Genomic DNA, 27,457 nt, shown 5'->3' with positions numbered 1-27,457 from the left:
ATTACATCAACACATGTTGACAACGTCACCATCCACAAACAGATAAGAACTTTCCCCAACCAGAAGCCTTGGATGAACAGTAAAGTCTGCCTCCCACTAAAGGAATATGATGCTGCCTTCAGATCCGGCCTACAGCTCATCTAGAGCTAATCTGAAGAGGGCCATCAGGGAAGCTAAACACGCTCACAAGCTACAGATGGAGGAGCACTTCCACAACAACACCGACCCCTGCTGCATGTGGCAGGGCATCCAGGCCATCACAGACTATCAGCCAAAAAAGACAGCCCCACCAACCAGCAATGCCTTAGCAATGAGCTCAATCACTTTTATGCTTGCTTCGACTGGAACAACACACAACCATCCACCAAAACTGTTCCCACCCAGATGAACAGCCTCATGCTCTCCATTTACGACGTGCATTCTGCACACAGCAGGGTGGATGTCCGTAAGGCATACCCAGCTGGTACCGAAGCAGTCAGCTGCAGTGGGCCTTAATGACTTCTGCCCCATCACACTCCCCAAGAGAGGCTGGTTTTGGCCCATCTCAAACGCTGTCACCCCCCCTCACTGGACCCCCATCAGTTTGCCTACTGACCAAACAGGTCGACAGAGGATGCCATCTCCACGGCACTGCACTCCACCCTGACACACCTGGACAACAACAACACCTACATGAGGATGCTGTACATTGACTTCAGCTCAGCATTCAATACAGTCATCCCCTCCAAGCTGGTCACAAACTCAGGGATCTCAGCATCAGCACCTCCCTCTGCAACTGGACCCTGGACCTCCTGATCAACAGACCCCAGTCTGTTAGTTTAGACAACCACACCTCCGCCACCCTGACCCTGAACACCGGCGTCCCACAGGACTATGTGCTGAGCCCTCTTCTCTACTCCCTCTTCAGCCATGACTGCATGCCTGTGCATGGCTCCAACTCAATCATCATGTTCGCAGATGACACCATGGTGATAGGCCTGATTAACAACAATGACGAGTCAACCTACAGCGATGAGGTTCAGCAGCTGGCGATGTAGTGCAGCGACCCTCAACACCAAGAAGACCAATGAGCTTATCATGGACAACAGGAAAACTAACGGCTGCAGTCACACCCCCATTCACGTCGACAGGGCTGAGGTTGTATTTGTCTCCAGCTTCAGCTCCAGCAGTTCCTGGACATCCACATCTCCCAGGACCTCTCCTGGACACTCAACTCCTCCGCCCTGATAGAGAAGGCTCAACGGCACCTCTACTTCCTGAGGAGACTGAAGAAACTTAACCTGGCTCGTCAAATCCTCGTTAACTTCTACTGCTGCACCATCGAGAGCATACTGACCAACTGCATCTCGGTATGGTACGGCAGCTGCACAGCCTCCGAGTGGAAGGCCCTGCAATGAGTGGTGAAAACCACCCAGTACATCACCAGTGCCCAGCTAGGGTGCCATCGAGGGCGTCCAGAGCAAGCTGTGTCTCAGAGGGGCATGCAGCATCAACAGAGACAGCGCTCACCACCCTCCCATTGACATTGACACGCCCTCTTACCACTTTGTGGCCTTCACTCAGGACCCAGGAGACTACAAACAAGGATGAACATTACAACTCAACCCATGTCATACTGCACATTTCACTTCATATTTTATATATTATATATTATATTCCTCATCTATTGACTTATACATTTTACCTTTTACTGCACTGCCAGCAAGTGGCAGTGCAGTGAAAAGTTGTTGCACGTGTCACTTGTTTACATACCGTGTTGCAAATGGTTTAGAGTTTCATAGAAATTACTTGCACTACCTGCACATACATCATACTGTTTAAACCTCATGGCAATTGCACCACCTGTATGTTTTTATGTAGTGGATATAAAGCTTAGTGCGTTTTGTGCGTCTCCGGACAAAGACAAACATTTTAGAAAGACCTGTGACTAAGCTTTGTCTTTTGCAGGAGGCTACTGTCTCTTGTATGAGAGCCAACAACCTCTGATTTAAACAAGGTGATGGTGGTACATGGTCTGGCTTGTCACAAGTGTACATAGCACATTTTGGCTCATTTTGTTTGAATTTGCATGTAATTCTTATGACTGCCGCCATTAACAATTAGGTGCCGGTGTGTTAGAGCCATATCTTCTGTTGTGTTCTTTTCTGTATGTATTACCTGTGGTATTTACCCCTATTGCCCAGTAGGTGGTATGGGGAGTATGGGAATGGACAAATAGGTGATGCACTAAACACTCTCAGGTGTATTGGTAGCTGGTAGAGGCAAACAGTTTTTTGACCATCGTATTTGTAAGTGTCGTCATTGTAATAACGTTTGTTTTCATGCAAGTTATTACAGATATAAGTGCACGATCACCGTCTGTGAACGGGTCTTTGATGTGTAAAAAAATATTCTTTAAGTATGGCTGTACACATGTTTGGACAGTGAATTATTTACTTTACATGCGACAAAAGGAGACACGTCAATCAAGGCAAATACTGGTATATCAGCCCCTCAGTAGCCTGTAGGTTTCTTGTTTTGCCAGTCAAGTCACTACAGTCACAAATGCAGGAAAATGGCAAGTAAAACAAAAGATGACTCATGAGAAAAACTCTCTCAACATAAAACAGGAAATAACAAAACTAACATAAAACCATGACACAGTAAGCTCATCTTAGCATCTAAAGGACCTTTAATTTGAAAATACAGAACACAACACAAATGCACAAGTAATCACAGACAACTGCTCTTTAACTGTACAATAGCATTTATTTAACTCCAGCAATACTGACCAACTAACAATAATTCTTCGGTCAATAAACATCTATTGTTTAACTATAACTACAACACAAGCAGCTGTAACACAAGCAACTACACTAACAAGCGTAAATGCAGCAAACAAGCATGTTGTGTATGTGTGTGTGTGTGTGTGTGTGTGTGTGTGTGTGTATGTATGTGCCTAAGTGTGAACATGTGAGGGGAGAGGGAGGAGAGAGTGAGAAGGCAAGATGGCGGACGTGACTGCTTGACAAAGAGATATGAGAAACACAATAGAGGATATGTTTACCAGTAGGTCTAGTCTAGTAGTCTAATAGGCTAATATGGTACTATGAGCTCTTTAAGATATGATGGTGCCTTTGGGCTTTGTAGGTGAGGAGACAGATTTTAATTTCTTTTTGGGATTTTACTGGTAGCCAGTGCAGAGAGGCTAATATGGGAGAAATATGATCTTGGTTCTAGTTTTTGTCAGAACATGTGCCACAGTGTCCTTGAGAGTCTGTGGCGACTCAATGGGATAGTCTGACAATAAACAATTGCAATGATGTATTGCAGCAGTTTTCTGAAAGACAATGGAAACGAATCACGTTTCAACTGCTGCAATGCATTTCTGTCAGAGAAGAGAAATTGAAAGCAGCAGAGACATGACTTTACTAAATTAAAAAGACCTCTTCTTGATGTGAGAAGTGAGAAGATTGAATATAGCAGTGCCCTGTCACCAGCTCTAAACACAAAAATCAGCTCCATCTAAGACTAAAGAAATTCAGTTTAAGGACATATCCTGATAACTCCCAGATTCCCTAAGGTGGTTCTGCAGCCCAAGACAATGCCAACCGGAGTGACAACAGGTGTTTAGGGACAAGTACTATAATTTCACTTTTGTCCAAGTTTAGTAGCAAAACAGTGCAGGTCATCCAAGTCTTCAAGACATGCTTGAAGTTTAGTTAATCGATTGCTTTCATCTGGCTTAGTTGATTAAATATAACTAGGTGTGTCTGCATAGCAATGCAAATTTATGTGGTGCCTCCTTATAATATTGCCTAAAGGAGACATATTTAGGTTGAATCGAATTGGTCCAAGCCCAGAACCTTGTGGAAGTCCATGACTAACTTTGGTGTGAATGAAGGATTTGTCTTTAACATGTACAAACTGAAATTGATCTCATAAATAGGACTTAAACCAGCTTAGTGCAGGTCCTTTAGTGTAAATTAAATGATCCAGTCTCTGTAATAAGATGTGATGGTGTCAAATGCAGCACTAAGTACAGAGACAAGTGTTTTGTCTGATGCAAGTAGAAGGTCAATTAGAATTCTGTAACCAGTGCTGTCTCTGTGCTATGATGCACTCTAAAGCCTGACTAAAAGATCATTTTGAGACAGGATGTGCCTGATTTTTGCAATGTTACGTAACATGACAAAGGTAACTCCCAGATTCTTTACAGTAGTGCTGGAGGACAGCGCAATGCCATCCATAACTGCTATGTCATCAGGGCAAGCATTATAACTTCAGTTTTTTCTTCATTTATAAAAATAGGTGGGTATCATCTGCATAGCAATGAAAATGTGTGAAGTTGGGGTGCCCCCATGGCTCAGCTGGTTGGGTGTGCGTCCCATGTATTGAGGCTGTCGGTCCTCTGCAGTGGCCGCAGGTTCGACTCCCACCTGCAGCTCATTTTGCTGCGTGTCTTCTCCTCTCTCTCTCTGCCCCATTTCCTGTCATGTCTTCAGCTGTCACTGTCATAAAGGCTAAAAAGCCCCCCCAAAAAAATTAGAAAAAAAAAGAAAAAGAAAAAAGTGTTTCCTGATTTTGTTCCCTATATAGCAAGAAGCATATATAGGGTGAATAGAATTGGTCCGAGCACAGAAATATGCGGAACTCTGTGATTGGTTTCAGCATGCACAGAGGAATCATCATTAACATGTACAAACTGAAATTGATCTGAAAGTAGGACTTAAACCAGCTTAGTGCGGTTCCCTTAATGCCAATGAAGTGTTCCAGTTGCTGAAATAGGATACCATGACCAATGGTGTCGAATGCAGCACTAAGATCTAACAAGACTAGTAGCAGAGACAAGTCCTTTGTCTGATAAAATTAGAAGGTCATTTGTAACTTTAACCAGTGCTGTCTCTGTGCTATGATGCACTCTATATCTCAACTGGAAATCCTCAAATAAACTGCTGTGTAGAAAATCACACAACTGATTGTGACTGCTTTCTCAAGGATTTTAGAGGGAAAGGGGAGGTTAAATATAGGTCTGTAAGTGGGTAAAACCCTAAAATCAGCATAGGCTTTTTTTCAGAAGAAGTTTAATTTCAGCTATTTTAAAGGACTGTGGTACATAGCCTGTTGATACAGACATGTTGATTATTTCTAGTAAAGTGCCAATTTAGGCAAAAACTTTATTAGGTAGCCTAGCTGGGATTGGGTCTAAGAGACAGGTTGATAGTTTAGATGAAGACATTGTTGAACTTAGTTGGTGAAGGTTGATGGGAAAAAAGCAGTCTAAATATGTGTGTTTCCAGATAAATCATTAGCAGTTGAGGGCAGGAGACCATGAATTTTATAATCAAAGAAGCTCATGAAGTCAATACAGATACAGGGCTATAAGAATACATGGCTCAATAGAGTTGAGTGTAAGCCTGTCTACACTGTTGAAAAGAAACCTGGGGTCCTTTTTTCCCCCCTCTATTAGCAGCTTAGAACTACTGCACTTTTGACTGCAACGTGGTCAGACAACATATCACATGAGGTAGTTCTGTTCTGTTTATTCTATTTTTGCCCCCTTCTTTCTCATTTTGGCACACAGATTCACATGGAAATACACAGTAAGACTATTTAATTGTACTGAAATTAATGGACTATTGGATGACTTTTTTGAAGGTCCAGCAAGAAAAAGACATCTTGCTTGCATAACCTGTGTTAAAAAGTGGCCACAGCATCAGCATGGATTTAACCACTCAGTGGATGTATAAATAGCTCCTATGCCCAGAGGATTAGTGAGAGAGCAACAGCCTCTCACCTTACTAACACGAGGGACTCCTATGCACACACACTGCATGCACACACACACACGCACACATGCTGGACTGAGTCAGGGGCCTCTGACCTGGCTGGCCTCTGGTCACTTCTGTGTGAAAATATGGCACTGGAGCCCAAAATAATACCAAAACATGCAATAATTCAAGAATTTTATCATGATCTCTGGTGTATTCACTTTGTGTTTAAATTGACATTGCACAAATTCCTGACTAACTTCAGTTGAAATTCCTGCTGAATCTTTCATCAGATTACATTCTCCTTGAAGAAATAAAGAACAAAATAAAATTTCCTACTGTTCTTTTGAAGGCTGTTCAGGTCAGTGTTGATTGTAGACCATATACATTCAACAACACTGAACTACATGGATTGCACTGGACTTTGTACACACCACGATGGGATCATTGATACTGTACTCACATTGGTGCTGTCTCTGTACCCTTGTAGCATGTTCGTTTTGTATCACAGCAAGTACACAATGATCTTACTTGATCAAATGTGTCATATGTAGTGTGAAAGTGGTTAGTCATGGTGACAAACAGAGAATTAACAGACTCTATAGCTCCTCTGAGCTCTACAGAGCTTTTTAGGCAGCAGGCATCTGTTTTCAGCTGTTTAGTTTCACCTGCTCAGACACAGTTAGACTGGCTGGTAGGGCTATAGCAATCTGAGTATTCATGCTGAACCATCATGGTATGGGCATCCTGGTTCGTTGCACGCAGTTGCATGTGGACAACATGGTATGTAGACTGACGCACACAATGTAGAACCAAAGTTCAGTGCAAAGTGCAGTTGTTCCCTCAATATTGTTTTATTTATTTTTCTTTTATTATGCAATCAATGGAATATCCAGTGTTTGGCAGTAGTGGTGCTATACGTAGTGGCATTCCTGGTTTAATTACATTTGTTAGTAGCTAGAAGTAGTTGTCTTGTATGTGTAATCTACAGAAGCATACCATAGAGACATCATGCACCAATCCTTGGGCTGATGCATATCCATCCATATCCATAGAACTCACACACACACACACACACACACACACACACACACACACTCACAAACATAGATGAAAATAATAATTGGCAATTGAACTCAACATTTTTTACCTGTCTATGTATTTGACTGACAGTTTTATTGACTTGGAATGAAGTTTGTTCAATGCGATTTAAGAATTGCTTTGATGTTGTGAAGTACTTAGACTATTTGACATGTTAATGTAGCTTAGCTTGCTACTTTTCTCTGGAGATAGCTTCGGTGTAGTGAAGCTTCATTTAATGTACAGTAACTGGTAACTTAGCTCACTACACTTTCCAAGTAGCTTACCCAACTCTGGGAATATCAAACTGGTGTTGGATTGTTTTACTAAGAATATGAACTCTTCATGTTTGGTACCTAATATATGACCCTGAACTAAACAATATGGTACAAATAACAGAGTGTAGCTACATACAATTACTCATACTATTCAACATGTTCATTTGTGGTATACCAGTATTTTCTGCTTTTCTGTGTTATGTCATGATGCTCACCACAAGTAATAACGTTTTGATACCGGAACTTGTTCTGAGAAGGATTTGACCTTTTGTGTTAGAAGTATCTTGTCTGGACTGTGTACATTTTATATTTGACTGGTCCAGATGTGAAATGTGTCATTCCAACAGGTGATCAATTACCAAACTGATATAAAAACAATTATAGATTAATTAGCTAAACTTGTTATCAAATGATGCATTACAGGGGTCTTACACTGATGTAATACACGGTTAAATAGTTCTGGGTCTTCTTCATGAGATAAAAACTCCACACGTTTGGAACTCAACTTTCTTTTCTTAATTTATTGCAGCAGCAATTCATGTATCACAGAATACACATAACTTCCTACTACTACTACTACTACTAATAATAATAATAACTTACTAATGTGACAATCCAGTCCTATAATATTTATTATTGTTGTAGTGTGTAGCATACACTATGTGTTGCTGATTGACTCATAAGAGGACTGTATCAGTTTAGGGAAACAACATGTTTTATGTCAAACTACACCCAGCATCTTGAAGCTGTTAAGTTAAATGGAAAAATTATTGCTTCATTTTGAATTTTATAGTTGTTTAAACAGAGCATATGCACAAGGAACATGACAAGAGTTTATTTATTTGGTTTAATTTTTTCTTTTTACAAATTGTTTTTCAAATGTGTTGCATGTATGTTGGAACTATAATTATTATTGGATTAGTAATCTGTTAATGTATTACCACTCTGACAGTACACATTTTTCTTGCTGCGTTTTCTTCTCAGCCAATCAGCACAGTGATTCTCCTGCTCTGCGGGATGGACCAGGCCATCAAGATCCACTTAGTGCTGACGTCATTAAGCTTCTTACAGCAGCCAGTGAATGGAGGGAGAAACTGAGAAAGATTTGTTTACATTGATGTTGGACTAAATGATATTATAGACACCAGCATGATGACATATATTGGTAGAATGTAGAATACATTGACCTGACAGATTACTATCGATTCGGATTCTTTTATACTGCAGAATTGAAGTCTGGAGTTTGTGAGTAATCCAAGCAGCCAGGATGGAGACTGGGAGCAAGGTAACTGCTTTGTGATCAATATGTGGTAATGGTATAAACTGACTAGTCTGCTGGTGACCTCAAGTCTATCAAGTTATGTAAGTCAGATAATAGCAAGGCCTTCTGATAGTACTTAAGACAAGGTCACACTGAGTGAATAATGTAGCTCTGACAACAATATCTGATAATAGTCCAAATAAATGGTCACTGCAGAGCTCACACACAGGTCCACACATTTCTTTATTTTTGCACTCACATAAGCATCATTTTCTCATTAGCAGGACTGGCTGACATTCAACACCATGGGAAGTGATCACACCGTGTTTTGGCTATATCTCAATTCTACAGTATTTAATAATATATACTTTTTTTTTTTTTTTTTTTATTGTTTACAGCTTCAATGATTTATAGAAGGCCTATAGTTTTTTGCAGTTTTATGTAGGGTATCAACATAGTTTACCTTTTTATATTACTTGTTAAAGAAGTATTATCAACAAAATTTAGGCCTTTCTAAAGCATCAAAAGTAAAAGTACTTATAATGCAGCAGTATGGCACCAATCTATTATATTTTTGCATGACTATTAACAATGCATTATGAATTTTCTACTTGTAATTTGCCAAGATGGAACTAATTTTAAGTAGTTTGAACTGTTGTTTAATTTCATCAGTTATCATACAGTGTTCTATAAGATCTTCATTGGTTTTTCATGTAAAATTGTAATCTGCAACACAACTGGTAAATATATCTCTCAAATAAAGGTTTGTGGAGTAAAGATACACAATTTGATGTCTGCCTTATGTTTGTGGCTGTCCAGAGTCAAAAACATCAAATACTAAAAAAACAGCTTAGTGTACTTTAGTGTGTTGTGTTGAATTTATCAAGACAAGTATTTTTGAGGATGTTTTCATTCTCTCGGCTGACATGGGAGGGCATGTTGCTGGCTACAAAGCTAACTGTGTTGCACTCACCTGCTTTGGGGTTAGGTTGGGTCAGGTAAGGAGATGTGTCTTCAGGGCACTGGCACAAGTAATTTTTCAGGGTTATGGTAACCCTAACCCTCTTGACTCCTTCACTCTCAATCAACAACATATCTGATCATGTCTAATCGATCATTTTGAGATAAGAAGCAGATTTACTGTAAATTGACGACAGGTGTTTGCATAAGAGTGAGTTCCAGAGGAGTATATGGATTGCAAAAAAAATGGGCCCTTGGGCACAGACAAGTAAAAGGCAGTAGGGCCACCTTGTTTATTGTAGTTTTGTAGTGACATTTTGCAGATTAATATTACAATAAAGTGCTGCTGTTTGCTGAAAAATTAACTTCAGTATTTTATTCCTGCCCATGATGAAAATACCCTTCGACTCATCACCATATTTACTTGGAGCACAGCTGAAGAGTCAAACGTATATAAACTGCTTTACTAATTTTAGTATAATCTTACTGATGCCTAAGTATGCATTGAGCAGCTGGATTTTGTATGGAGAACAAACCAAACCAGTGTTAAACATAAGTATTGAATGGAACATGGTTTCATCGGATACTCAATATGAAATTATTTCAGATCAGAAGCAAAACAACTTGATCACCTCATCATTACTGATGGTGGGACAGTCTGCACTTGATTTGTCACATTTTTAAATTCATCAATGTTTCCTGTCCCGCACAGTCCATGACAACAACAAAATGCAGGGATGTGAGCCAACTGTGTGCCTGGGTTTACACTTGACCATCGACCTGACATGAGGTGATTTGTCCTCATCAGTGTCTGATCTATCTATCTAAGCCTGTTCAATTACAGCGGGATGTCTTTGAGTCTACAGACTATATTGTAGAAAGGGGAAATACACTTGATTTTCAACTTTGAGACCTTTGCCACATGTATGCTTAAGTTGTCTTGTTAAACGCAAACCTTTATCTGTGTTTCTCTATTATAATAACAGGTGACACCCCATCTGATGATGGCTGTTGGGACAGCTGTGATTGGTTCTTTCCAGTTCGGTTACAACACTGGTGTCATCAATGCTCCTCAGAATGTAAGTATTTTGCTGTGTTAGAGGTGATTAAAAAAGTAAAAAAGGCAACAACAATAACAAAATAAACAAAAACAAGGTATGCACAAATTGCTGTATTATAATGCACTATCCTAACAATCACCTATAATATCCTTGATAGAGATCTGATATTTTTTATATATATTTTATTTCTATCTTTACTACAAAGAGCTCTGTCTGTTGCATTATCTTTGATTGATGATCCGTTTTTTAAGAAGAATTATCTGTAAATAAAAACATCTACATTTTTTTTTATCCAAACATGCAGAGGAGTAGTGCAACTTTTTCAGTCCTACATAGGATCTTCAGGCTTCTTCACAAGCTGGATTCAGCCCCAATAACCTCTGCCAAGAAGGTAGAGCAGCTTTTATCTTGCCTGAGTGGAAAAATCCCGAACAAGTTTAAATATTGTGAGTGCACATTAATAACTGATGGAGACTCAGAACAGCATTAGTTCAGAGCTACTCTCATCTGGAGTTCCATGGTCGGACAGTAAGGGGACACTGTCTTTCCATGAATGTGGCTGTAAAAGTGAGAGGGACAAAGACAGACTTTTGAGTGAGGGGGACATGGAGGTTAATGAGATAATGCAGTTGTTTGTTGGCAGCATTAAAGATTAAGGAGTTTAAGTTTACCAGACAAGTTAAAGATGTTGTGCTTGCATATGGACTACTGTCTAATCTCATGTAACCCATTTATTATTTGGTTTATTCTGCCAATGATATTTGGTGACCCAGTGTGGGTAAATCACAAACAAGGTGGGGGTGTAAAATAGCATGATGCATAGTGGAGTTGTGTTCCTCAACCAAATCTGCTATTTTCATATACTAGGACCATACTGGTACATTTCATGGTGAATAATAACGCCACTATAGTGTATGGCCACTTCAAAGAAAAGAAAAAAGAAAAACAGAATCAAAATGTCTTAGTGTTGTTGTTATGGTCACTTTCAGGCTATGCATCAGTATTGAGGCAATATTTCATTATTCTGGGAAAAATCACTATCAAAGATGGAAAATTGATTTATCAACTCGTAGGTCAGAATATGATTGGGCCCATGTTGATTCAGTGGTGTACAGCCATGGCCAAAAGATTTTGAGAATGACACAAATATTCTTTTTCACAAAGTCTGCTGCCTCAGTTTTTATGACGGCAATTTACATATACTCCAGAATGTTATGAAGAGTGATCAGATGAATTACAATTGATTGCAGTCCTTCTTTGCCATGAAAATGAACCTAATCCCCCAAAAATATTTACACTGCATCGCAGCCCTGCCACAGAAGGAATAGCTGACATCATGTCAGTGATTCTCTCGTTAACACAGGTGAGAGTGTTGATGAGGACAAGGCTGGAGATCACTGTCATGCTGATTGAATTAGAATAACAAACTGGAAGCTTTAAAAGGAGGGTGGTGCTTGAAATCATTGTTCTTCCTCCATTAACCATGGTTACCTGCAAGGAAACACGTGCAATCATCATTGCTTTGCACAAAAAGGGCTTCACAGTCAAGGATATTGCTGCTAGTAAGATTGCACCTAAATGAACCATTTATCGGATCATCAAGAACTTCAAGGAGAGAGATTCAGTTGTTGTGAAGAAGGCTTCAGAGCGCCCAAGAAAGTCCAGCAAGCGCCAGAACTGTCTCCTAAAGTTAATTCAGCTGTGGGATCGGGGCACCACCAGTGCAGGGCTTGCTCAGGAATGGCAGCAGGCAGGTGTGAGTGCATCGGCACACACAGTGAGGCGAAGACTTTTGGAGGATGGCCTGGTGTCAAGGGCAGCAAAGAAGCCACTTCTCTCCAGGAAAAACATCAGGGACAGACTGATATTCTGCAAAAGGTACATGGATAGGACTGCTGAGGACTGGTGTAAAGTCATTTTCTCTGAAGAATCCCCTTTCTGATTATTTGGGGCAAGCTTGTCTGGAGAAGGAAAGGTGAGCGCTGCCACCAGTCCTGTGTCATGCCAACAGTAAAGCATCCTGAGACCATTCTTGTGTGGGGTTGCTTTTCAGCCAAGGGAGTGGGCTCACTCAGAATCAGAATCAGAATCAGAATCAGAATCAGAATCAGAAAAAGCTTACCAGATGGTGATGGAGGAGGTGAGGATGGACTCAATGATGGCTGTGTAGAAGTGCACCATCATTGTCTTTGGCAGATTGAATTTCTTCACTCACAGTTTTGCCTAAGATCACAGCCATGCGTAAAGAATGGTACTAAAACATCCTCTGAGAGCAACTTCTCCCAACTATCCAAGAACAGTTAGGGGACGAACAATGCCTTTTCCAACATGATGGAGAACCTTGCCATACGGCAAAAGTGATAACTAAGTGGCTTGGGGAACAAAACATCAAAATTTTGTGTCCATGGCCAGGAAACTCCTCAGACCCGAATCACATTGAGAACTTGTGGTCGATCCTCAAGTGGCAGGTGGACAAACAAAAACTCACACATTCTGACAAACTCCAAGCATTGGTTATGCAAGAATGGGCTGCCAGCAGTCTGGATGTGGCTAAGTTAATTGACAGCATGCCAAGGTGAATTGCAGAGGTCTTGAAAAAGAAGAGTCAAAACTGCAAATTTTGACTCTTTGCATAAACTTAATGTAATTGTCAATAAAAGCCTGACACTTGTGAAATGCTTGTAATTATACTTCAGTATACCATAGTAACATCTGACAAAAAGATCTAAAAACACTGAAGGAGCAAACTTTGTGAAAACCAATACTTTTGTCATTCTCAAAACTTTTGGCCACGGCTGTATGGCTGTGTGGGAAAGGAATTCTGCCCACATCTACAAAGATGTGAGTGTATAAAAATGAAGCAGGGGATGACAAAGAATGCAAGACCCCCACATTCACCTTGTATTAACATACAATTTGTACCTGTATATCTTACTGGCTCTCTGAGGCTGTATTTTTTAATGGGTCATGTTCCCTTCACTCTTAAACACAGGTGTCACCAAAATCATTTCACACTTCAATTATTTCCTGTTTGTTATACTGCAATACTTGGCTTGGGAAAATGTTTCAATATTTAATGGTCTTAATGTTTTTCAAAGATAAAGTGCAGTGGCACCAAATTCACATCATACATCAAGAGATTGCTGATAGTTATCCAAAGCCACCTAGTTTTTTAAGTTTTTTTTTTTTTTTTTGCTCTATTTTGATTGATTTTAATCAGAATTTGTTTAGTATTGAGACAATTCAAAAATTGTTCTATTGTTCTCTTAATTCACCAACAGTTTTATGCACCAGGCTGTTAGGATGTTAAACTCTCTCCCCTCTCTACCCTCAGCTCCATCCAACAGGCTGTCAGAAAGCTGTCTTTGCACTGCTATGCCACTTGCACACTTATGTAAAACAGAAAACCTCTGCTGCTATTACTGACTGTCTTCTGCACTATTAATCCTCTAACTTATATATAAAACTTTTTGCTGCTACTTCTTACATTTACACCCCTATTCTCTATTCTTTATTTTTAGTATTTATTTTCAGTTTATTGTTTACTGTAGTGTTAGGATATGTCTGTCTTTATTCTTTGTGCCTGTGCACTTTACTGTTTATTCTTGTCTCACTGTGGGATAGTTGGAAATGTAATTTGATTTCTTTGTATGTCTGGTACATGTGGAGAATTGACAAGCTGACTTTGACTTTAACTTTTCCACAAATTAGAGCACTGGTTTAGTTTAGCGTACTTTCATGAACTGATATACAGACTCAAAAACACAATACATCTTATCTTTGCCTTCTGCTTCCTCTGAGCTGGAAGTTTGTCAGTAGTTCAAAAGTGGGCTGTCACTCTGAATATCATTTTATGGTGTTTAATGGTGGTAATAAAAATAATTTTAAGGAAATAGTTTGTGAGCTTCCATTTCTTTTATGACCAGTAAGCAAAAAGATATCCTATCACATTTGGCAGGCATTGTTCTATTTCTTATAGCTCATTGAAGACATTGCAAAGACCATAAAAACCACATTTTCCAAACTAAGTGTTGCGGTATAACCAACAGGAGATCTCTGGTGATTTACCGGAATTTGGTGGCACTACACTGAATAAGAGTGAGGTTATTGAATGTTATTGAGCAGAGAATGGGCAGGCAATACTCGGAGTAGAGCCAGGGTTAAATACAAGAGAGGAGGTGGGTGGGTGGTGAGGTGGTAAGGCAAGGCAGGGCAAGGCAAATTTATTTGTATAGCACAATTCATACACCAGGCAATTCAAAGTGCTTTACAGAAGCATAAAAATACATTAAAATCATACATTTCAAAGAAAGAAAGAAAGAAAGAAAGAGATTAGAAGAGAATATAAAAATAAAAATAAAATACAATTAAAGGAACATTAAAAACAGAAGCCAGTAAAAGACAATAATTTAGTGTTTAAGACAATAATCTAGCATTTAAAATGATTACTTTAAGTAAAAGCTGTAGCGAATAATAATGTTTTCAACTCTGATTTAAATGAGCTGACAGTTGGTGCAGAGCTCAGGTGTGCAGGGAGAGTGTTCCACAGGTGAGGAGCATAATAACTGAAAGCTGCTTCACTTTGTTTGGTTCTCATTCTGGGAACACACAATAGACCTGTCCCTGATGACCTGAGAGGTCTGGATACTTCATATGGAGTTAATAAATCTACAATATATTTCGGTCCTAGACCATTTAATGCTTTGTAGATGAGGTAGATGAGTCTCAGGTGTGCTCAGGTGATGAGAGGGAGGTGTGGACAGGTGCAGCCAATCCAGTAGGTGAGCCTGTGTGACACACCCACACAGACAGGGAAAAAGGAAAGAGATACACAAGGGACAGGGGAGGCAGACTACCAAACCTAACACTGTACTGTATAGGAGTAATTGAAAATTTCCCCAAACTATGCAAAAGCACCCCCCCAAACTAATTGTTGTAGTATTACCACCAGGACACTCCTGTTGATTTACCTGAATTTGATGGCACCACACTGTCTAAGAGGAAAGTTCTTAAATATTTTTCCAATTATGGGAGGGGTAGAGCGAGGGATGATTCTCCACTAGTAATCCGATTGCAGACAGCATCATTCTCTCAGATGTATTTTAAAAAATGCCAAAATGGGTTGCCAAACATACTTTGGTAACCATTAATATACCTGGCTGGATGTGCAAATTTGATTTGTCTTTATTCATTTTACGCACTGTGCCAACTGCATGTTGTTTTGTGCTTTAGATCATTGAAAGCTTCTACAATGAGACATGGATTAGCAGGTTTTCAGAGCCCATCTCTTGGACTACTCTAACAGCTCTGTGGTCCCTCTCCGTGGCCATCTTCTCTGTGGGAGGAATGCTGGGCTCTTTCTCTGTCGGCCTCTTCGTCAACCGCTTCGGCAGGTAAGATATCGCCCCATGACCAGCAGCATTAAATCACACCTTCCTTTAAAAATGACAAAATGACCATTAATGAATGCCCTTATTATCTCTAAAGGAGGAACTCCATGCTCATGGCCAATGTGCTCGCCTTTAATGCTGCTGTGTTTATGGGCTTTTCCAAGATGGCTGCTTCCTTTGAGATGCTCATCATTGGACGTTTCATAGTGGGTCTCTACTCTGGCCTCTCCACTGGCTTTGTGCCCATTTATGTTGAGGAAATCTCCCCTACATCTCTCCGTGGCGCATTAGGCACTCTGCATCAGCTTGGTGTAGTGATTGGCATTCTCATGGCACAGGTGAGATCCTTAACTCTTGAATCATGATTACCCTCTTAAAGTCACTTGAAAATGAAGTCACCAATAACTACCCAACCCTTTTCACATAAGGTCTAGTGGTTGATAACAAGAAGAATTTATCAGCCCATGCATCCAAAAATATCAATGCCCGAACAAGAAATTCAGAAACTTCAGAGGCATCTGAAAAGGTTCACCGCTGATGCAGCTGGCTAAAGCTGGCTGGCAAGAAAATGGATACCTTCATTAACAGGCCATCAGTGAGACCACATAGTGTTTTGTTGCCTCAGGGATAAGAGCAGTCTCAGCCCATGCATCCAAAAATATCAATGCCCGAACAAGAAATTCAGAAACTTCAGAGGCATCTGAAAAGGTTCACCGCTGATGTAGCTGGCTAAAGCTGGCTGGCAAGAAAATGGATACCTTCATTAACAGGCCATCAGTGAGACCACATAGTGTTTTGTTGCCTCAGGGATAAGAGCAGTCTCTGTGTTCATGCAGAATATTAAGCGTGACACAAATTAAGACTACTGTGGATGACATAGAAGGGAAAATCTGAAGACTCGTCCCGTATGGACGAGGCACATGGTTGGGTCACTGCACTGGAAGCACTGCTAACACATCCAAATAACAAATTGAGACTCTCAAAGAAATGTTATGTTTAAGGTAATAACTCAGGACCCAAGAGTAGACTTGGAGACTATATAAAAATTCAACCAAAGGCAATTTAGTAACTAAAAAGGCTCCTATTCTCTAAATGTGAATCCCTGTGTGTAGCAAGCAATCTAATCCCGGCCAAATCATGATCTTCAGCCACTGAATCAACTACATCTTGGAGAGGAGTGGTGAGTGTCTGACAACAGGTAGTTGCCTGAATTTGTAGTCTGGGCTTTGATAGAGATGAGGGTGCAGATCGACTTACCAGTACCCCCACCACTACTGATGAATCCTGCATTTTGCAATGAAATGACCAGATAACAGTATAGCCATTCGGCTGCTTTGATGTGGTGCAGTCTTCTTCAGGTAACAATCACACCTGGGCTTATCGTATGGGCTCATCATCTGAGGGAAATTGAGAAAAGGAGGAATTATTAGAGGTGCCAGAGATAAGTTGAATTTTTACTCTTGTGGATGTGGTCCAGGAGGTGGATGAGGACTGATGAGTGTTGCTAGTCTTCATGACACCACTCTCACGGGTAGCCAGGGAGACAAGAGATTCAAGGTTGGTTGATTAATTACATGACATCATTTAATCTTTTAATTATTCACTTAGGCCTTTAATGAACACCCCCCCACAGTGGTTTGTCACTCAACTGGGAATCCACTGCCAGTGTCCAAAAATCCACAGAGTAGTCTGTAACATGATCTCTGTTGTAGGCTTAAAAGATGATTAGAAGCATTTCCATAGTGATCAGGGTGGTCAAACACAGCACTAAACTTGGTGAATACCTTACCTTGGTGCAATACCTTAGCCCATACCAGTGCCCTTCCTCTTAATAACCTCATAATATATCGTACCTTGGACTGGTCCAAAGTGAGGATTAATGGCTGCTATTTGAAACCATAGAGAACTGTAGTAGGAACCCACAGCATTTCTCCAAATCATCAGTGAAGTACCACTATGACACAAGGAGTGATCTGGCAGTAGGGTGAAGGACTGGGGTTTACATACTGCAGGCCACAGGTGTAGTGTTATGATCTATCTGATCAAAGTATATTTTGTAGGACCCAAGGGGCAGACAAAAGGCATAGAAACAAAAGGAACCGTTCAAAAAACACAATGGTTTATTAACAAGAACAAAAATCCACAATGACAAAAATATGAACTAACAAAACCCAAAATCCAAAAAACACAAAACCAGCCAAAAAACCAAAACCTTAACTACACCGTGGTGAGGTAGGAATTAAACACACAACAATACAAGGGAAAATAAACATGAGATGATACAAACTATGGCTAGCAAGGTAACAAAAACTGAGACACGCTCACAGGCAACTGGGTAACAAGAAGCTCTAGGATACAACAAGACAAGTAATGGCTGGAAAGTTTAGCATGCAGCTCAACAATCTGGCAGCGAGACAATGCCACCACGCAGCTTAAATTCAGGGAGAAAATCAGTGGATGAGCGTCAGGTGCGCCATCTGCCCTTTGCACCACCAGGCCACACCTCCACTGCGGAAAACAGAAAAACACATACACACAGCCCCTATACAGAAAACAAACTGACTGGAGGCAACAGGTTTTAACTGCGAGACATGGAAACTGGGGTGGATTTTCATTGAAACTGGGAGATTTAAGCGAACTGCAGAGGGAGAAATAATCTTGTCAATGGGAAACGGACCTATGTAACGGGAAGCCAATTTTCGGGATTTAACTCAGAGAGGGATATTTCTGGAGGAAAGCTGCCCGCGTATCCCTCCAGACCTTGTGGCATCGGCTAACATGCTCCTGGACCAACAGCACTGTGGTCCTCCCCTCTTGATCAAGGAAAAGTGGCGGTTGAAATCTCAGCCAGGCCTTGAAGGGAGAGAGGTTGGTAGCCGAGGTGGTCAGGGCATTGTGCGCATACTTGACCCACGGGAGGTGCTCCACCCAGTCGGAGGGATTTTGGGCTGCCACTCTCTGTGGCTTGCAGGTCCTGGTTTGCTCGCTCCGACCGTCCATTTGTCTGCAGATGGTAGCCTGAGGAGAGACTGGTTTAGGCACCCACAGCAGACCAGAAATTTCTCCACACTTGCAAACCAAATTGTGGGCCTCTGTTAGACACTATATCAACTGGAATTCCATGGATACGTAAAACCTGTTGGACTAAGTGGCCAGCAGTTTCTCTAGCCAATGGTAACCCAGATCATGCCACAAAATGGACCGATTTAGAGAACCGGTCCACAATAGTGACAATGGTGTTGTTACCTTTGGATCATGGCAGGCAGGTGACGAAGTCCACAGCAATGTGAGACCAAGAGAAGTGGGGAACCAGGAGAGGCTGGAGGAGACCGGAGGGAGCCTGGTGCGATGCCTTGCCCCGGGCACAAACTGCGCATGCCACAACAAATTTTCTGACATCCGTCTCCATGGCTGGCCACCAAAACTTCCTCCTGATGAAGGACAGTGTCCGGGTCGTTATGACGTGCCTGTAAAAATTAGCGAACCCCAGCAACCGCTGAAGCTGCTTGTGGTTGCTGGGAGTGGGCCATTCAGCCACTGCCTGCACCTTCAGCGGGTCAGCCTTGATCTGGCCGCTTTCTATTACGTATCCTAAAAATGATACAGCTGACTGGTGAAAGGCACACTTTTCAACCTTGACAAATAACCTGTTCTCCAGCAACCTCTGGAGTACGAGGCACAGATGTTGAATAACAATTTTTTCTAAAACTTTACATAAAAATGGTAAGTTGGATACTGGTCTGTATTTATTAAGAAAGCTAGGATCCAAATTATTCTTCTTCAGAAGAGGCCTCACTACAGCTGTTTTAAAAACTGGAGGGAAGACGCCTGTCTGAAGAGAACAATTTACAATGTTTAAAAGCTCAGCTTCAAAGAATCCATAAAATGTTTTAAAAAGTGATGTTGGGATTGGGTCTAAAAGGCAGGTTGCTGGTTTACCTTGGGAACTTACTCTACCAAGCATGCCAGCATCAACCAGGACAAAACTGGCCAGTGTTTCCTCAGGGTAAAACACGCATTCAGATGTATTAAAAATAGTATTTTGATTCCTTAAAATTGTGGATCTGATTAAATCAATTTTACCTCTGAAGTGGTCCGCAAAGTCCTCACAAAGAGAGAATTTGTTGGAGTGTGTTGGAATTTACTGGAACCCGGTTTGAGGGTTTGATGGAGAGAGGGGGTTATGGAAGCTGTCGTGGACAGTGGTAAGGTGTGAAGGGCTGGGGGAATGTAAGGCCACTCCTGGCTGTGAGCTAAACCTGTTGAAAAAGTGGATTGGCTCATTGGCCCTCTCAAGGCTGCCAGCTGCTAGTCTGTCTCTTACCTTGAGCCCTGTTGAGGCCCTGGTTCCTTTGATGGCTCTCTGCTGCAGAAAGGGGGAAAAACATGTACAGTTACAATCAAAATTATTCAACCCCCATTGCATATTATTCTTATTGGCAAAATGTACAATTTCTCAACTGTTTGCAATACCCAAAGTACACAAGAACTGTTTAAGTAGTTCAATGAAACTAATATTACTAGGGTTTGATCCAAATTCAACACAAAATGCTACTTTTAATGACCTCAAAATTATTTGGTCTCAAAATTATTCAATCCCTTCATGACAAGCATCTTCAATACTTAGTGGCATTCCTGAGGAATCTTAGCCCATTCCTCATTGCCCATGGCTTCCAGTTCAGTAATATTCTTGGGTGTGTGTTTTGCAATCGCCTTCTTCAAATCCCACCAGAGATTTTCTCTGGGGCTCAAGTCAGGCGACTGTGACTGTGCCACTCTAGAATCTTCCATTTCTTCTTCTGAAACCAAGCCTTGGTGGACTTTGAGGTATGCTTGGGATCATTGTCCTGTTGGAAGGTCCAATGATGCCTGAGCTTCAGCTTCCTCACAGACGGCATGATGTTTTTTCCTAAGATTTCTTGATACTTGACTGAATCCATCATGCCACCACCATGCTTCGCCGTAGGCAGGGTGTTCTTTTCAGCATATGCTTCATTCTTCTTCCTCCAGACATACCACTGGTCCATAGGCCCGAAAAATTCCAGTTTTGTTTCATCGCTCCACAGAATAGAATTCCAAAACTTCTGTGGCTTATTTATACGGTTTTGAGCATATTGGAGCCAACTTTTCTTGTGCTTTTGGGTCAGTAGTGGAGTTCGGGCACGGAGCCCTTCAGTGTTTAGTATGCACCTTACTGTGCAAACTGAAACTTCAGTGCCTGCTGCCACCAAGTCTTGCTGCAGGTGTTTTGCAGTCACTCAAGAGTTTTTTACCACTGGATTTTTTACCACTTGGATAAAAACCATGGTAATATTAGTTTTATTAAACAATTTCAATTGTTCTTGTCTACTTTGTTTATTGCAAAGAGGTGAAAAATCATACATGCATGTACTGTGCATCAAGAGTCCTCCACATACCACCACTTTCCACACTCTTTACTGGTGTGTGGAACCAGAGGGAATGAGGCTTTGATATGCTTCGCTACATCCTCCCATGCCTGTCTCTTGGCTTGTGCTGTAACACCAGAGCCATATTTTCCCCTTAAAATAGTTTTACACTCATCAACTGAGTAAAGAGTAGTTCAGTTGGGTTTTTTGGTTCTTTTAATTGCTTCCATTATTTTTTGCTTGTTCACTGGTTTATGGTAGAATTATGGCAATTAATGTAGCTACTTAAATAAGCTGGCCAACAATCACAGAAACTGATAAAAGCTGAGCAATTTTCCCCTGTTAATTCACCTATCATATAGATCACATACTTAATTTACGAGCGTGGTAAAAAATGTAAGAAAATAAATCAAACAAATAACAGCACGGAACAGGTTACTGCGCAAGTAGGTGTTGTGTTTTTTTTTTTTGTTTTTTTTTGTGGGCTACTTTTAAAGTATGTCTTACAATTTATTCAGCAGAGATGTTAATTACATCAAATAGTATTCATAATTACACCATGTCTTAATAGAGACTAAATTTTATGATTGGGACTATCTATTTTACTGTCCAGACAATGTCATGTCCAGGAGCAGGGCTTGTAGACAGGCAAGCCAGGCAGTTGCCTGGGGCCCCCAGCCACTAGGGGGGGCCCCGGCCACTTATTTACAACAACGATTATTGATATGCCTGGGCTTTCAGGGACCTGTGTTGGTCCCTGGGCCTCACTTTGAGAACCACTAATCTATTTTTTTCAGTATTAATTTCAAATATCCCAGAAATTGTGCATTTATGTGTGCAAAAACCAAATTTTTGAGGCGTGCTGGGGTGGGGGCCCCAGGGATTTCTTGCTTGAAGCCCTGAGAGACCCTAGCAACGCCACTGGTCATGTCTTTTTATCAGCCAATCACACCTTCTAAAAGTATGCTTCACTTAGCAATGGGGTCAACCAGGCCTCCTCACTAAGATAAAAGTTTCAGTCCCCTCTTGCTTTGAGTCACTCTTAGAATTTTCCTAAATCACTCCTAAGCTGGGACTCTTACTAAATTGTTTTAGGCTAAAGTCAGGAGCTCTCTGAAAGTACTCTTGGAATGTTTGTGAATATTGCCCTTGGTCTCTTGAGATGGACAGATTGGGGTTGGGGGCTGTGTGCTGGAGGTTGTGGGTGGCAGGGGTAGGGCATTGGACAGGAAATGCAGTGAACATACAGGGCGGGTGTGATTTGAGTGTTGTGGAAAGGGACTGTAGGTGAGGGTTTACTAGTACACAGAGGGGGTGCAGATGATGGGCTTGCAGCAGAGATGAATGTACAGCATAAAAAACAAAGTTTATTAGTTTGAACATATATATTAGATATATATGTAGTGTATTAATTTAAGTATAGGTAGAAAAGGATGTGTAAATTATTGCATTCTGATTTCATTTATGTATTACACAGCTTCTTAACTTTTTTGGAATCTCAGCTGTAAGAAATTCATATTTCATTCGCTCATTTGGGGGGAGTGGGCTGCAGCTCCTGTTCCTGTTAGTTTGGCCATGACCTATACATGTGTAATGTTCAGTGTACTGTACAGTGTTGTATACATGTGCAAGCAGTATGTTGTGTGTGCTGTGTAGATCTTTGGGATTGAATCCTTGCTGGGAAATGCCTCCCTTTGGCCTCTCCTCATGGGTTTTACTCTGCTCCCGGCTGTGCTCCAGTCCGTCCTGTTGCCCCTCTGCCCTGAGAGCCCCCGATACCTCCTCATCAATTGCAACGAGGAGAGCAAAGCCCGCAGCAGTGAGACACGCACACTTGAATGCACACATTTTCTACACGGATACACACATTTCACAAAAAACACATATAGAAACAAGTAAAAGCAATCATGATATTCATGACTCAAATATATAACTCATACATTACTACAGTGAAATGAAGTGGCACCAATGCTTCCAGAAAGGAAAACCTCATCTTTTCATTACACATATCCTGCCAAGCTCATCTGGCAACCTCAATGTGTGACAGTTTTTATAAATCCCATTCTGGGCTGGCATAAAACGGAACAACTCTTTTTCAGTCTTGATTAAGCTGCGGGGTACTGATGAAGTGAGTGAGGACATGCAGGAGATGAAGGAGGAGAGCCAGCAGATGATGAGAGAGAAGAAGGTGACCATCCTAGAGCTGTTTCGCTCCCCCGTTTATCAGCAGCCTATCCTTGTTGCAATCATGCTGCACCTCTCACAGCAGCTGTCTGGAATCAATGCTGTAAGTCAAAAGACCACTGTGTTCTATTCATTGAGATCACTGTCTACCCCATGGTACAGTCTTGTGCAGGTCAAGATAACAATTGTATGCATCACAAGGACTATCAAATATGTACTATATTTGATAGTTTGTAGATTTTCCTACACTATTTCTATTAAATTCAGTTTTATTTCTGTGGCGTCAAATCAAAACAGAAGTTGTCTCAGGACACTTTCCATATACAGTAGGTACAGACCGTACTCTTTACCTACTGAGATCCAACAATCCCCTCATGAGCAAGCACTCAACAGTGGCAAGGAAAAACTCCCTTTTAACAGGCAGAAACCTCAAGCAGAACCAAGCTCTGGGTGGGCGGCCATCTGCCTCAACTGGTTGGGTTAGAGAGAGAGATAGAGAGAGAGAAAGAGAGAGAGAGAGAGAGAAGAGAGAGGGACAGAAATGCAGTCACAGTAACAGTGACAGCTCTAATAATAGACTCTTAACTACATGTAGTATATATAGCATAATATACACATATATGATATATTTATGTATGTGATATATGTATGTATTAGTAACAAATATATGTACGTAATACAGTACTATGGATCTAATAAAAATGAAAGTATGACTAATTATAGTAGCAGTTGCAGTGGATGTCAGGCAGGGCCATGTCAGGAGACATAGTTACAATCCACAGTCCAGGTTCAACCACTACCTATGGGAACCTGCGAGACGAGAGCACAAAGACTCTAGAGAAGAGGCTAAGTTAAGTTACATGCCTTGGTCGGACATGAAAGTGTACAGGTTGAGAGGGAGAGATGAACAGAGGAGCTTGGTCTGTCATTGGAAGTCCCCCAATAGTCTAATCCTATAGCAGCATAACTAGGGGCTGGTCCAAGGCAAGCCTGAGCCAGCCTTAACTATAAGCTTTGTCAAAAAGGAAAGTTTTAAGCCTACTCTTAAATGTAGAGAGGGTGTCTGCTTCCTGAACAAAGACTTGAAGATGGTTCCACAGGAGAGAAGCTTGATAGCTAAATGCTCTGGCTCCCATTCTGCTTTTGGAGACTTTAGGAGCCATACTTAAACCTGCATTTTGGGAACGCAGTATTCTAGTGGGGTAACAGGGTATTATGAACTCTTTATGATAAGAAGGTGCCTGACCATTTAGGGCTTTGTAAGTAAGGACAAGGATTTTAAATTCTTAGAGGGAGCCAGTGCAGTGTGGCTAATATTGGAGAAATATGATCTTTTTTCCTCGTTTTTGTCAGAACACGTGCGGCAGCATTCTGGATCAGCTGGAGAGTGTTTAGCAACAAATCGGGGCATCTGATAGTAAAGAATTGCAATAATCCAGTCTGGAAGTAACAAATGCATGGACTAGTTTTTCTGCATCGTTTTGAGACAGGATGTGCCTGATTTTTGCAATGTTACGTAACATGACAAAGATAACTCCCAGATTCTTTACAGTGGTGCTGGAGGACAGCGCAATGCCATCCATAATTGCTATATCATCAGATCACGAGTTTCTTGACCAAGAACTATAACTTCAGTTTTTTTCTTCAATATAGGTGGGTATCATCTGCATAGCAATGAAAATGTATGGAGTGTTTCCTGATATTGTTCCCTAAAGGAAGCATATATATGGTGAATAGAACTGGTCTGAGCACAGAAATCTGTGGAACTCTGTGACTGGTTTTAGCGTGCAAAGAGGAACCATCATTAACGTGTACAAACAGAAATCAATCTGAAATGTAGGACTTAAACCAGCTGATTGTAGTTCCCTTAATGCCAATGAAGTATTCCAGTCTCTGAAATAGGATACCATGGTCAATTGTGTCGAATGCAGCACAAAGATCTAACAAGGCTAGTAGCAGAGACAAGTCCTTTGTCTGATAAAATTAGAAGGTCATTTGTAACTTTAACCAGTGCTGTCTCTGTGCTCTGATGCACTCTATATCTCACCTGGAAATCCTCAAATAAACTGTTGTTATGCATAAAGTCACACAAGACAAAGGGGAGGTTAGATATAGGTCTATTGTTGGTTAAAACCCCTGGATCAAGAGTAGGCTTTTTAAGAAGAGGTTTTGTTACAGGTACTTCAAAGGACTGCGGTACGTAGCCTGTTGATAAAGACAGAATGATCATATCTAATAAAGAGGAGCCAATTAAGAGTAAAACTTCTTGAAACAGTTTAGTCGGGATGGGGTCTAAAATCAGGTTGATGATTTTGATGAAGAAATTATTGAAATTAGTTAGTCAAGGTTGAGAGGATAAAAGCAGTCTAAAAATATGATAGGTTTAATAACTATTTCTATGGTTTCTGTGTTTGAAAATAAATCAGAATCTATTGAGGGCAGGAGGTGATGAATTCTCTCTCTAGTTGTAAGATTTTGTTTTTTCTATCATGTTTCACATTGAGTCTTAAGATACTCAAATATTAAGTTAAGTTGCATAGAAGACAAGTCCAAGTTAAGTAGAAATTCTAATAGTAGTTTTAGTGAATTCAATTCTTAGTTCAGGTCTCTCGTCTAAAATCTACAGAGCAGCTCATACACACACACAAGCTCTAGTAAATGTAAAGTAACTGATTGTTGTGTCATATCATTGTGGTAAGGTGTTTTACTACTCGACCGGGATCTTTGAGAGAGCAGGAGTGTCCCAGCCTGTCTATGCAACCATTGGTGCAGGAGTGGTCAACACCGCCTTCACTATGGTTTCTGTAAGTCACAAAAGAACCATTTGAAAACAAAACAAAAAAAGTCAGATGTTGTAGTACAACTTTATTTTGTAGTAAGATACTTTCTCTCATATGCAGTTGTTTGTAGTGGAGCGTATGGGCAGGAGAATACTTCATCTTACTGGTTTGATGGGAATGGCAGTTTCAGCAGTTTTTCTAACTGTTGCCATGGCATTGTTGGTAAGTGTTTGAGATCACCTTTACATAATTCATTAGACTTTTCAAATAAAGTGTCCAAAAGTGTGTGCTGCACTGTGTTCCTCAGGACCAGTTCAGATGGATGTCATATGTCAGCATTATGGCCATCTTCAGTTTTGTAGCCTTTTTTGAAATTGGTCCTGGCCCCATCCCCTGGTTCATTGTGGCCGAGCTCTTCAGTCAGGGGCCCCGGCCTGCTGCCATTGCAGTTGCTGGTTTCTCCAATTGGTCTGCCAACTTCTTAGTAGGGATGTGCTTCCAGTATGTTGAGGTAAGACAGCTTTAATTAAAAACTGTATTGGCATTGTATATCTATATTCAGTTTATCTTCAGTCCATTAATGCCATTAACCTTCCTAAGTGCTGACTACATGCTATAGATTGTGTCCATCATTGACAGGAAGTCATGTTGTACCTTTGATGTCCCTGCAGCAACTCTGTGGCCCATATGTCTTCATCATCTTCACAGTCCTGCTGCTTGGCTTCTTCGTCTTCACCTACTTCAAGGTGCCAGAGACCAAGGGCCGTACCTTTGATGAGATTGCAGCAGGTTTCCGCCAGTCCCATGGTCAAGGTGCTGACAAGTACTCGGCCCCTGAAGAATTCAACACTCTCAGGGGGGATGACCCTGACCTTTGAAAGCTGCTATTCATGCAGACACTAACATACATCAAAGCTACCTATTACACTTTGGACGCACTTTTAGAGCACTACCATCATGTTTCAGACATCCCACAAAATAATGTTAGGGTCAATATTACAGAAGAGGTTTAGATATCACACAGGCTCTAGTAAAGATGAATGACCTGAGGGTATCCTTGACATCCCTCATTCTATAACAGCACGACCATCATGCAATAGGCTTTTAAAATCCAGTAAGTGAGTAAATTGAGTCTGTGAGATGCTAGGATGTGCTGCAGCAGAAAAAGGTAAGGTGGGATTATTATGCAGAGTTATATTATGTAGTAATATTCTGATTCTGATTTCTTTTTTCATGTTATGTGATCAGTTCCATTTTCTATTTTGGAGTTTAAAATGACCATGTTGAGGCATTTGATTGACTGCTTAAATTATTAGCATTCTCTGT

At 40.9% G+C, this 27,457-nt stretch overlaps 1 protein-coding gene across 3 annotated transcripts; it reads left to right on the top strand.

The window, feature by feature from the left end:
• Positions 1 to 8,165: 8,165 nt before the first annotated feature.
• LOC143327064 (solute carrier family 2, facilitated glucose transporter member 1-like) lies at positions 8,166 to 27,457 on the top strand. Of its 3 annotated transcripts, none has more exons than XM_076741209.1 (10): positions 8,166 to 8,393; positions 10,316 to 10,408; positions 15,623 to 15,783; positions 15,878 to 16,118; positions 22,824 to 22,986; positions 23,267 to 23,454; positions 26,051 to 26,155; positions 26,252 to 26,353; positions 26,439 to 26,642; positions 26,840 to 27,457. In XM_076741209.1, exons 1-10 carry the CDS (start codon positions 8,376 to 8,378, stop codon positions 27,032 to 27,034), a joined length of 1,470 nt encoding a protein of 489 aa, XP_076597324.1. In that variant the 5' UTR covers positions 8,166 to 8,375; the 3' UTR covers positions 27,035 to 27,457. The 3 variants fall into 3 exon arrangements, with proteins under 3 accessions (XP_076597324.1, XP_076597323.1, XP_076597325.1); XM_076741208.1 differs by having other exon boundaries at positions 26,803 to 27,457; XM_076741210.1 differs by lacking the exons at positions 8,166 to 8,393; positions 10,316 to 10,408 and having other exon boundaries at positions 15,678 to 15,783; positions 15,945 to 16,118; positions 26,803 to 27,457.

This window comes from Chaetodon auriga, chromosome 10 (genome assembly GCF_051107435.1).
Source record: "Chaetodon auriga isolate fChaAug3 chromosome 10, fChaAug3.hap1, whole genome shotgun sequence".
Lineage (NCBI taxonomy): Eukaryota > Metazoa > Chordata > Actinopteri > Chaetodontiformes > Chaetodontidae > Chaetodon > Chaetodon auriga.
Note: the sequence above shows the minus strand (reverse complement) of the source record. Positions and strands in the feature narration are given on the sequence as shown.

Coding starts and splice junctions, on each gene's coding strand:
- LOC143327064 (XM_076741208.1), top strand. Junction 16,119..22,823: donor TTGGCATTCTCATGGCACAG/GTGAGATCCTTA, acceptor TGTGCTGTGTAG/ATCTTTGGGATTGAATCCTT. Junction 26,643..26,802: donor TGTGCTTCCAGTATGTTGAG/GTAAGACAGCTT, acceptor ATGTCCCTGCAG/CAACTCTGTGGCCCATATGT.